At 33.4% G+C, this 12694-nt stretch overlaps 1 protein-coding gene across 1 annotated transcript; it reads left to right on the forward strand.

The window, feature by feature from the left end:
- The first annotated feature begins 21 nt into the window (after nt 1-21).
- On the forward strand, nt 22-12162 carry LOC126810442 (serine/arginine repetitive matrix protein 2). Its single transcript, XM_050535515.2, has 6 exons — nt 22-44; nt 2071-2121; nt 2743-2853; nt 4667-4946; nt 5942-8398; nt 9366-12162. The coding sequence occupies exons 1-6, from the start codon at nt 27-29 to the stop codon at nt 9473-9475; spliced, it is 3027 nt and encodes a 1008-aa protein (XP_050391472.2). The 5' UTR covers nt 22-26; the 3' UTR covers nt 9476-12162.
- The last annotated feature ends 532 nt before the right edge of the window (nt 12163-12694 follow it).

Here is a 12694-nt window from a genome sequence, read left to right on the forward strand (position 1 = left end):
GATTACAATCGTTTTCATACTTAAAAATGGCGTCCGACGATGAGGTAAATTTTTTAGCTTTTTTAGGGCAAAAAATTGTAAAATACACCCTTCATTCCCTTAATTTAGAAATAGTACTCATTTTGTGAAACATTGTTCACTATGGCACAATGTTCTCAGAATAATTATATGAAAATGTCTTTCTATAGCTTTAAATGTCTGGAGATACAAACAAATTGGCTGAGAAAAGAAATGAACTTCGGTCACTGACTTAGCCGACTTAGGACAAAGGCGGAAGTTCTGACTTTTTTTAATGTCAGAGGTTGAGCCACCATAAAAATTGAATTGTTTTTGTACCATATAAATGAACTACTTAATTAAAGTTATTTAAAAAGTTGACCCTGTTTGAAATGATTACATGATGTTTCGGTCCAGTAACATTCATTGGATGCGGGTCAGTTCATCCCACAACCGTTTCACCCGGGGCTGTTTCATCCCAACCTAATTTTTTATCGGGCTGTTTCATCCCCCTTGTTATTATAATAGCAGTCAATTAACTGAGTTGTACTTATCGTTAAATAAACTGTTAAACACTTACTTATTGTTAAATAAACAATGTATGGAATGAATAAGTTTTACTACTATACTAGTCGAATTTTGTTGATTACCAATCATGACCGAGATTAGTTCACCGCTGTATAATATTCGTATTGTTTATTCGTATTGTTAGTTCACCGATGTTTTTGTAATAAGTATACTCGTATGTATTGTTTGTTAGTTTATGATGTCTAACATCATTTATCTTCTTTATAAAAAGGTATTTTATAATTACATATTGACAGCTTAATTGCGCAGGAGCCCCTTTTAAATAAGACAAATTAGATTGATAATTAATTTTAAAACTAATCGTTGATTTAATTTCCGTACACGAAATGAAACTAAACAATTCCAAATAAAAGAATTCATTTAGAATACCAAAATGTGAATCGTAACACATTGTGGTTTAAACTGTGTGATAAATGATAAAATAAATCGTAAATCAATGGAACTTGTTGTAAGGTGGACATTGCATGCTTTCATTTAACGTTGGGTTATTTGAGGCGCCAGGTAGACTGAACATCTCAAGATAACACGTGTTGAAATAGTGGCTACTTGCAATTTTATTCTTTGATCTGTTCTATCACTGGCAATCCTGTTTATAGTGAAACCAACTATTCATGATAAAATTGCATTGACATATTGTTATTGGTATTAATGTATAAATAAAATATTAAAAATTCATGTAATACCGGTTTTTAAATTTGTGGGATGAAACGACTCGATATAAGTGGGATGAAAGGACCCGTGTAAATTTGGGATGAAACAGCCCGGGATGAACTGGTAGTGGGATGAAATGACCTGCTACCACATTTATTTACATTACGCCGTTACACAGTCCCACAAAACATTTTGTATTGCATGCTTCAAAAAATATGTCTTCGACATTTCGGAATTGGGTAGGCCTAGGTGACGTTTCAGATTTGAGTGAACGACAGTTGGGACTTGAGAATCAGTTGAACACAAAAGTCAAATTACATGTCATGTAGTTAAGAACCCCAAAATGATTTTATAAAATAAGACGCAAGTATGCAGGAAATATTTACCGTTCATCATAAAGTACGAAGCAAGGGTCACACACACAAAGACATGTAAATATGTGTTTCTTTGTGTCTGTTTGAAAAGAAAAAAAAAATAGCTTTTCAAATTTATTTAAATTAGACCAATTCAAAACACGAAAGAAAATATTTAGCATGACACACACACATGATTATTAAAAGGACCTCCAAATGATAAAACATTAGCTGCACTTACAATTCTTTGATAACAGTTATTTTCCGTAATATTATTAGTAATATATTAAAAAAGGATGAATTTATTTGAAAATAAATTACCGGTACTAGAAACACAAACGAAAATAATGGTAGATTTGGGTAAATCCTGCTACTACAATACTGTTAGCTGATGAATAGAACCCTTGCCATGTCTATGCTCTTTGAATTAACTGCTGTGCAGACTATACAAGTACTGGTATTTGAATTTTTGTTTTTTCAGGATGAAGAGCTCCATGCACTGCGATTAGCTGTCCTACAGTCGATGAAAAATGTGGGTATTTTCAGATATTTATTGAACCACTTTTATTTTCATTTGGATTATTACATGTTAAGTTTGGGTGTTTTATTGTTTGTAGAAGAACATAATAGAATAATAGAAAGCTATGATTAATCTATAAGCTTAAAGGAGATTATCAGAGGTGCATCTAGCCAGTTTACATTAATGGAAATTTGTATTTTGATAAACTTTCCCCATTTATACAGAAATTAGAAAACTCAAATATCATAATGATGCTATCCAGTGGTAGACCACAGGACACAGACATAGTCACTTGAAAATACTATATTTGACCAACCAAGTAACTGTACATACTGTAATGAATGCATACCCATTGTTGATTACAGTACTTAATAAAAAATCTGTAGAATCTATCCTTGTATCTCTCAGAAATACATAATACTGGTACATGATTCCTGTTATTGTTTGTGCGAGTGAACATGTACATTATGCCACTGAGGACTGTATGCTCATTTGATTGACCTTTTCCCCACATTCTGTTGTGCATAGGAGCTTATTCCGTTGAACATGTTATGTCGTGTTTATTCATGATATAACATTGACTTATATGATTATATACTTGTATGATTAATAAAAACTTATATTTGTTTGTAGAAACTAGCAGCAGAAGAACCGAAACCACCTGAAGAAGTGGTATCTTTTAGAGATGCAGTTTTACCTACCAAACAACAACATGCGATTGTAACTCAAGTACAGCAAGTAATGGTACCTACATTGTGTCTCATCTATATTAGTGGGGGGTTGGATGGCCGAATGGTTAGCTCGTGCGCGCTGTATCACGAGGCCTGTCATTGAGTCAACTGACATAGTTTCGAATCCCCTGTTGTACATGACAAGGCGTCGGGTTGCCTGTCCAACCTCGTGGGTTTTCTCTGGGTCCTCCGGTTTCCTCCCACTGCTAAAGACCCCTACGCACAAGCGAATTATTGAAATAAAATTAAACCATGTGTTAGTCCCGAAATGACCTAGTCTGTGTTGAGTGGACGTTAAACCCCATTTCTCTCTCTCTCTCTCTTTCATCTATATTAAAGGATAATTACACCAGTTGAAGATTCTTTATATATTATTCATTATCTACTATTAAAATAGTTTGTACAATGGAAAACCGAAAGAACAACCCATGGCCTATACAAAATAAACTGATGAGTCTGTGTTAAAATTATATTTGGAACGTGTTTAACCAGTTCTATCATGTGATAAGGACTGACATCAATATTTTCCTTTAAATCAAAAATTTATTATTATCGTGGGTTAGCATGTGCACTGCTTTGTTCACAATGGATGACAGTTACCTTCGTAACATCACAGATTTGTTCTTCAGGTTCAACATGACTAAAACTATTTCAATACGGGATAATGATTAATAGACTATAAGAATCAGCCATGACTGGACTTATCCTTTGAGCCTAATGTTTTCATTGTCTGATATAGGGTTGATATATACTAATATTTGTGACTGTCGTTTGTCTGTTTGTCTGTCTGTTCGGGGTTTACGCTACACTAGGTCTGCCCCGAGTCTGAAATTTGGGGTATAGGGGTAGCTCGGACCGGGGAGTAACATAGGCCAGGTAGCGTTAGTCTACCACTTCCGGTTTCGGGGTTATGACCCCCGAGCGAAGCAGGGCATTCTTCTAGTATATTCTTAAAATTGTATGCTTCCATATTGTTATCTTTCATTCAAACTAAATTCTAATCCAATACACAGTAAATACAGTATACCAAGGAATTGTTGTTAGAATGGCCAAGAAAAACTTAGTGTCTCAAAAGTTAAAAATGTAGCTAAAATTTTAATAGTGAGTGCAGGGGGACCGCACTAAACACAATCTAAACTGAAAAGACAAACCTGGGGCAAGACACAATTACACAGAAATTACAAGCAATAAACAACAAATATCAAATCAAGTGAATTGATCCGGGGCCCAGCAGTAAGCGTCCACTGTGCTGTACAGTGCCTGGTCTATAATGATATAGGCTTCACAGTATTCACTCTAAATGAAAAACAAAACAATGATTTACAAGAAAGGCACAATGGTGCGACTGTATTTGAGTAGTTTCTCTGTTGCTGGATAAAATTTAATCCAGTATAGATTGTAAACAAAATTTAATTTAAACATACATGCAAGAGCTAAATCTGCTTATTGCAGGTCTTTCTGTAGGCCTGAAATGTTATCTAAATAATTAATTAGACATTAAAATTAATTTATCCAGACTATAATCCACTCTCGATACCATTGCTAGCCTGCGATATTTACTGGATTTGATGATTTAACGTGAAAATGGATGATCAAGACTTTGTTTTTTTTATTATACCAACTTTAGTAATGATGATCAAGACTAGGTCTAAAATTCAATTACTAATAGCTCGGTTCTGAGTGGAGCAATTTGACTGAAATTTTCAGCATATTCTCTTTACATTATCTATTTTTTAACTATTATAGCGAGAACTGTCAACTCCCATAATGCTCCATTAATGAATCGTACAGTTTACTTAATCATTAACTTTTTTTTAAAATTTCAGTCAAGCTCTCCATGGAATAATCCCCATTCTAATTCGCCAAAATATGCACAGTCAAATTTTCATGGCAATTTTAATCAGGGTGGTTTTCGTGGTAGACCTGCCCGTAATAGCAACCTCATTGTTATTAACCCGGCACCTATGGAACAACCTGTTAAAGAAACACCAAGAATCTCTACCACCACTACCACAACAAATAAACCCATGTTGATTCGTCCACAAGACAAATGGTGTGCCTCGGACACAAGACCAGTTACTGTTGAACAACCAAAGAAAGAAAAAGGTTAAATTGCATTTAGTTGATTCATAATTAGAGTATTCTCAATGTAAAACTTAATTGGTGGCCAAAGTAATAATTTAACTGCCCTAAAAAAAACTTAGTAGAGTTAAAAAAAAAAAAACAATAACAACAGTATATACATGTATTAAAGGAACATAGTATGTTAGTCCCGAAATGACCTAGTATGTCTGCAATATTGATCTGTTCGTAAAAGAATGCTGGACTTTTCTGAGTTACTGTAGAATGAGTGAGTGACCTGCTATTAGAATATAAAAAAAAATATTAATATGGTTATCCAGACACTAAAATGATGTAGAATTTTCGGATTTATTGCCAATCCAACATTGAAATTGAATCTGAATTTGTAATTTCAATAGGTATCACGCAGGTTAGGTTCAAATAGTTGAAATGGACAATGTTTAAAAGGACTCAAAAGGCTATATTATTCAAACTGAATTAACCCGTTTTATTTACTTAAATATATCTCCTTCATACAAAAACAGCAAGTGCACAAGGTGCAAATTGAAACATCAAAAATTCTAAATGAATCAAACTTTCAGCTACTTGAATCCACCACAACCGCCATCCCTGCAAACAGATGAGCCAGGTGGTAAGTGGTATCAGATGTTCAAGAAAGTAATTGAAATGAAATGGGGTTTAGTATCCTGCTTTTCTGCTCCAGCTGTTCTAATGAAGATGCATGGCCTACTCTTTATTTCGAATTCCAACTGTCAAGAGTTCTTTTGCGCTCATGCCAATGTGTACATGGGATCTCAGTTTTCGTACACTGTTCTTTGCTACTCCTGCACCACTGGCAAACAGAAACTTTCTTGTTCAACATGGGGATCTATCTAACCCTTGACCTCAGGATTAGCAAGCCAGCATTTTACTCCCTGAGCCACTGCAGGTTACAAAAGTAATAGACTGTGTCTCCTAAATATTGACTGCCAGTAATGGCTTTGAATTTTGTTCTAAAATTATTTTTTTTATGCTTTCAGCTTCAAGTAAATTTTCAAGATTTGATACAAGTGATAGTGAAAGCTCAGATTACTCGAGTAGCAGTAGTGACTCAGAGGAAGAAGAAAAAGAGAAAGTTTTATCACCTGTACATAAAAGTGACATTGGTTCTGATTCAGATAATTTTGATTTGGAAAGTGATATAGAAACGCAAATAGACAATATATTGAATGATTCAGTGAAAAAAGCAGATACAAAGGAGGTTGTGAAAGAAGAAAAAAAACTGTCCCCAGAATTGCCGAAACAATCTGCTACTATAAATCTTCCTCAGAAGAAAGAAACAGCTGAAGCCCCTAAAAAACAAGTAGTTGAACCTCTGCAAAAACAAACAATTGAGGTTCCTAAAAAGAAAACTGTTACGAAAATTGAGGCAAAGCCCATACCTACGCTGACCAATATGTGTAGAAATAAACCGGTTAAGAAAGAAAGTAATTGTTGGTCTGACAGCGACAGTGATACTGTGACTAATACTCTTCCAAAATCCAAAAATAAACGTTCTTGGTCTGACGAAGGCAGTAGTGATGAAAATCAAGTTCCTAAGGCCTCAAAAGAAGGCAAAACTGCTCTTTCTTCCCTTTCTAAAGTGTCTGAGATTACAAAAACTAATAAGAGCGAAATAGAAAAACTTGAACTGAAGCGTACTCTTGAAAATGACTTACAAAAAACTCTAAATGCTTTACAGACCATAAAGGAAAAACGTCAAAAACAAGAAGCAGCAAGAAAAAGTTCATTACCCGATGTCACCTCATCAGAGAAATCGAATAAAGATTCCCCTCTTTCAAAGCGGAAATCACCAAGATCCATTTCACCGTCCTCATCTAGATCTCCTTCACGGTTATCTCAACACAAACAGCCATATTCCCCATATAAATCTTCTTCTGGCAGAAGATCACCTTCACCCAGATGTAAAAGATCACCCTCACCCAGACGTAAAAGATCACCTTCGCCCAGATGTAAAAGATCACCATCACCCAGACGTAAAAGATCACTATCACCCAGGCGTAGAAGATCACCATCACCCAATCATAGCAGATCACCATTACCCAGACGTAGGAGATCACCATCATCCAAACATAGCAGATCACCATCATCCAGACATAGCAGATCTCCATTATTACCCAGACATAGAAGATCCCTATCACCCAGACATAGCAAATCACCAGACACAAGACGCAAACGATCTCCTGCTTTAAGACGATCAACAAGTCGGTCACCAAGTAGACGTAGAGAAAAACGTATCTTGACGAGTGAAGAACGCAAAAAAATTGAGGCAAGGCGAGCCAAGTTTGAAAATAGAGAGATTGTGCCTATTAAGAAAACCGTTTCTTTAAAAGGTATAACACGCCGATCGAAATCAAAAGAGAAAACACACACAGAAAAGTCTGAGCCCTTAATTAAAAGTGGTAAACCTAAAGTTAACAGAACTCAAGAAAAGCGCAAATCGAGAGAATCAAAGGAAAATGAAAATAGTGATAGTGAAAGTTCAGTGTCATCAGTTAGTGATAATGATAGTAGTGATGATGAAGATCGATCGTGGCGCAAGGAACAAAACCAAAATAAACACGCAGAAATTCGTAAACGAGTGGAGACTACGAGAGAAAATGTACACCTGGACAGAAAACCTCGTGAAGATAGAAAACCTCGTGAAGACAGAAATATCACTAAACTTAAACATGAGAAGGGTGAGAATGGAACCAGTAAAAATAAATCTAGTCATTTAACTAATAGAAATTATAGTCATATTTACTCAGACAATATAGATAGAGGCTTTGATGCCACAAATTATCGAAAAACTGATGTCACTCAAAAATCTGCCTCGGATGACAGTGATTCCGACGAGAAGTGCAAGAATAAAAAGCTTGTTAGTGTTGTTCTGTTGAATAAGAACATTGAGGAGACTAGTCCTATGAGAAAAGTAGAAAGATCAGAAAGGGGATCAAAGTCACCAAGACAAGATAGAGATAGAAATAAAATTCTTAAAATTAAGAGGAAAGTGATAGCCGATGATAATCTCCCTTTCACTAAAAAACCTAAAAACGAGGATATCAGAGATGCCTCTGAGCTACTTCAGGGTGTAAGAAATAGAAAAAACTTATCTCGTAAAGCTGTATTCCGTGAAGATGGGCGTAACAGCCTAAGTATCACAGTCCAAGATAAAAATAGCAATAGTGAATCTCCACCGAAGCCATCTGTTCATGAACGTTTGGGTAGAAAAGTGCCAAGTCTCATGTCTCTATCAATAAAATCAGATGACTTTGTGAAAGTTTCTAAGAGAGATTCATCTCCTGAGTATTATGACTCTAAAGTTGTGAAGTTAACTACTAAAGACAATGATTCATCATATGAATCTAGAAAAAGTAGACCTAGATCAGAAGATAAAAAAAGAAAGAGAGTAAAAAGATCGGTTATTGATGAAGATCAAACGACGGAATTACAAGGTAAAGTACACATTGTATTTAAAACTGTCATGTATAATGAATAGATATGAAATGAAATGGACTGGGGTTTAAAGTTCTACATTTCTGCACCGATTGGAGAGAGAAAAATAGGGTTTAACTTCCACTCAACTCAAGGCATTTCGGGACTAACATGGTTCAATTTTATTTAAATAATTTGCATTCGCTTAGGGGTCTTTAGCAATGGGAGGAAACCAGAGAAAACCCACATGGTTCGACAAGCGACCCTACTCATTGTCACTCAGCTCAATGACTGACTTTCTGAATCAACATGCACGCTTTAACCATTTGGTCACCCAAACCCCTGTACCAATTGGGCTAATGAAGACGGTATAATACAGAGAAAGCACTGACTACATCCTGTATCTAATGTAACATGATCTCCCATTTTTGGTGTCAAAATCAACATAAGAATTACTCTTATTTGACACATTCCTCTTTATTGTCATTAAACATAATGTCTGACATGCCAAATGTAAAAATTTGCCATTTTTGCACACTGTGCCTTGATGACATTGGCATCTCCATGACTTGTATTTAGCTAGTCAGAATGTGTAGAAGTTCTTGTGTGGTGTATGTAGTCTAGTCATAATGACACCCAGTCATCAAAAACTTGATTCAATAATGAATAGTTGTTTGCTTTGCTCTCCCTAATAATCAAGGCATAGATTTGATAATTAGATATAGATTACTGTCAATGTTATGGCCTTCGATTAATTTGAAAGATCTTGTGGACATTTATACTAAGGCACTAATATTATCATTCAAGTGGCTGGAAACTTAGAACGATTTCTGAGGTTGTCTGTCTAGATGTCTTTATGCTCCTGTTACCTACAAAAGAATAAATATGCAACAACCTTTGAGGTGAGTTGAAGAAGAATGAACCATGTATGATTATGTTTTTGTTATGAAACACATATTATATATTAATTATAATTATATATTTCAGATGGACCTGATGATGCTTTAGAAAAACGTATTCAGATGATAAAAGAGAAAAATGCGGCCATATTGAAAAGACAAGCTGAAATTCAGAAAGATAAAGAGAAATTTGGTTAATTCAACTGCTTTTGATAGGTTTGATATTAAGATCATCTTGCCTGAAATATATTCCATCTGAAAAATGTGTTCTGATTAGATCCATAACATAACTAAATGTTTTTGAAATAATTTTTCCAAGAATTTCAAGACGGACATGTATGTACATGTATACTATATCTACATGTTAGATCTTTTTTTCCAGTCACGGAAAACCTATGTCACTACACACTTGAGATACCCCACCTTACTGACCTTTTTCTGGTTTTAAATAATAAAGAGCAGTGCTTATAGAACAGACTCTTTTTTGCACAATATCTGTTGAACCGAGAAGAAGCCATATTTTTACATGGGTTGGGGTTGACTTCAAATATTAGGAATGTGAATGATTTCAATTTACAGGAATTTTTTACTGTCTTCTGTCTGTTTAATAATACATAATCAAATGCAAATAAACTTGCCATTAATATGTATTAACATTTTAACTTATAAAATATATGATTTGTGTTTCATTACATGTACATATATAATTATACATACAGTGTATAGCTAAATACAGTTGATTCCCATTGACTAGAACATCTATATATTTACAATGGTAGTGTATTAAACAGGTAGCCATTGTAACTTACGGTTGATTCTACTTGTGCTGTGTTGATGCTCTAGCTATTTGTTACACACAAGAACAAGAGATTCCCAATTCAAAATAGAGTTTACAGTGAGCTTATTTGGGGACAGATCTTTAGGAGAGGAAACGGCAGGAACCAAGCAAGTTTGGCATTCATCCATCCTCCTCATTTGATAACAAAAGTCGTGCTGTGCAACCTTTCCCCTCTTTAGTTGGACAACATTTTTATATGTACTTAGCACAAGGACGACGTCTTTGATGAAAAAAGCCCATGATACCTCCTAGTATGTAAATGGAAGTGCTCATTTTCAAAAAAAAAATACATTTCAAAATATGTATATTCTTTTAACTGTTCATACTGATTGCTATGTTTTACTAACATCTTATGACAGAAAATGATTAAATTTGTGATGTTTATTAAATTGTATATGTTGATTTTTGTTTTGTATAGAGTTGATCATGTATGTGTGTCAAATTATGATAATAAATATATGGTGCATTTGGAGGATTTAAATTGTTTCTTTTTCAGTTAAATTTGAACAAATTGTTAAAGCTTACCGCATTTACATAGTAAAATTTGTTTACCTTGTGCAATATTCTTTTAATTCCTTTATGCGAATAAATCTATAGTCAAGAAGCAACAATCAATAATCCACTTAAAATTGAGACCAGATATGAATTGGTTTTGTTTTTCTATGTAGAAGCGGTTATTGCATTATTTTATGTTCATATATTCAAGACTTACTGTCGAACATAATAGTATAAAATAATGAAATGTTACTAATGCCGATTAAGTTAATCGAAATCCTGTAAAAATATATATATGTTAAAACAGATATAACTGTGTTGTTAGTCAGGTAAGATGTGACATTTACTTTTTATTTTTAATGAATATTACTGTAGATATTTTTATAATTCAACTTTAGACCAAATTACTTAAAATTTATTCTGATAATTATGTCATGAAGACTAGTATATTACCACCATCGTTACTGATGTTTAAGAATAATTTTTTTAAAAGTTTTAATGAGCATTAAAAATCTTAAAGGACGTATGACTCTAATCTTTTGAACCTTAAAATAGATGAAAATGGTTCTAAAAGCACATATTAATGTAATATGAATGTATGTAAAGTGATTTATATTCATTTGTAAAGAAAAATATTGTAATTTCTAATCAATTATGTTCGTTGAAATATGCGAACAGTCCAAATTAGACAGCCACCTTTTACGTCTACCAAGTCCATTCTACAGGTTTTTTAATTATTATTTTGTCGTTTGTGAATCAGCCATTAATAATAACTTCCTCATTGACTTGTAGGATATATGTTTGTCTTTGTTCATTACAAATGGCGCTCGAAACCATAGGGTACACGCCATTGTGTCTTATATATTGGATATTAGGATCTCATATTTTTATGGCAAGATAACAGCATCAATATTGATTGAAATGGGCCAATCTTGAATTCCATTTCATGTTTTTAATTTCGAATATTATGAACAATTTTAGTTTCTTTAATTGTGCGATATTTTTAATTCAATATTTATGTTTTTAGTGCTATTCATAATCACTGGAAAAACACAACTAGGATTAGTTCAAAGGTCACTATAAATATATTACCAGTAATTGTATTATTGCTAGTCATTTTTTTTTTAACATTTATTTCAAAGTTTCGTTCAAAAGAAGAAAGTATTTTATAGATATTTTTTTATACCACTGCTCACTTGGTATTCACTTCCATGTACATTATCATTCATCTGAGGAAAAAATTTTATTAACATAATTTCTTTATTCATCATCCATCCTTCCATTTATCAATCCTTTGCATTTACATAGGAGAAAGCCTGCCTGTGATATATTATTGATGAAATCTCAGTGTATTTATGATTTTTAAACTATTGTTATTATTATATATATTTATGATGTTAATGTTTGTTATAAATGTGGTGTGAATGTAGCGTGAATGAGTTTCGGTGAGAATAGTGATCCAGTGTCTTCTGATATAATTGTTTATTTATTTTTTCAGAAATTCAACAGATCCGTTAAAAAAGAAGAATAAATAAAAAAATATATTTTTTTATATTGTTGTTTTGTTTCATTTTTATGAAGATAATTGCAACCAAGCTATATCGGTCATAGTTGTTAATTGAAATTGATGACCAATGATATCAAATTTTATTACTGTTAAAACTCAATAAAGAAGTAAATAAATTTTTTAGAAAAAATATTCTGGAGAATTGATAAAAATAACATATTTCTTTTGTAAGATAATTGAGTGCCTTTTAAAGCAAAGATCCAAATTATCCAGTTGGTTATCGTGGATCACTACCAATCAGAAATTGTGCATGTGTTGCTATATATCCTGATACAAAAAATAAAATTACTGAACTTAACTACAGTTTTGATAGATTTTTAAATTAAGTTACTAAAGCACATTTAATACACATTTCAGGGGTTCCTAAACTAGCTAATGTTTTTGCATAGTTTGGGGTCCCCTTTTAGTCCTGAATTTACATTGTTTTTGATAAATTCTTAAGATTGCCACATAAGCTACATTTAGAAACACCAGGATGTACATGAACTCTAGAAAGCACCATTTACAGACACCACTC

Source organism: Patella vulgata, chromosome 2 (assembly GCF_932274485.2).
Source record: "Patella vulgata chromosome 2, xgPatVulg1.2, whole genome shotgun sequence".
Lineage (NCBI taxonomy): Eukaryota > Metazoa > Mollusca > Gastropoda > Patellidae > Patella > Patella vulgata.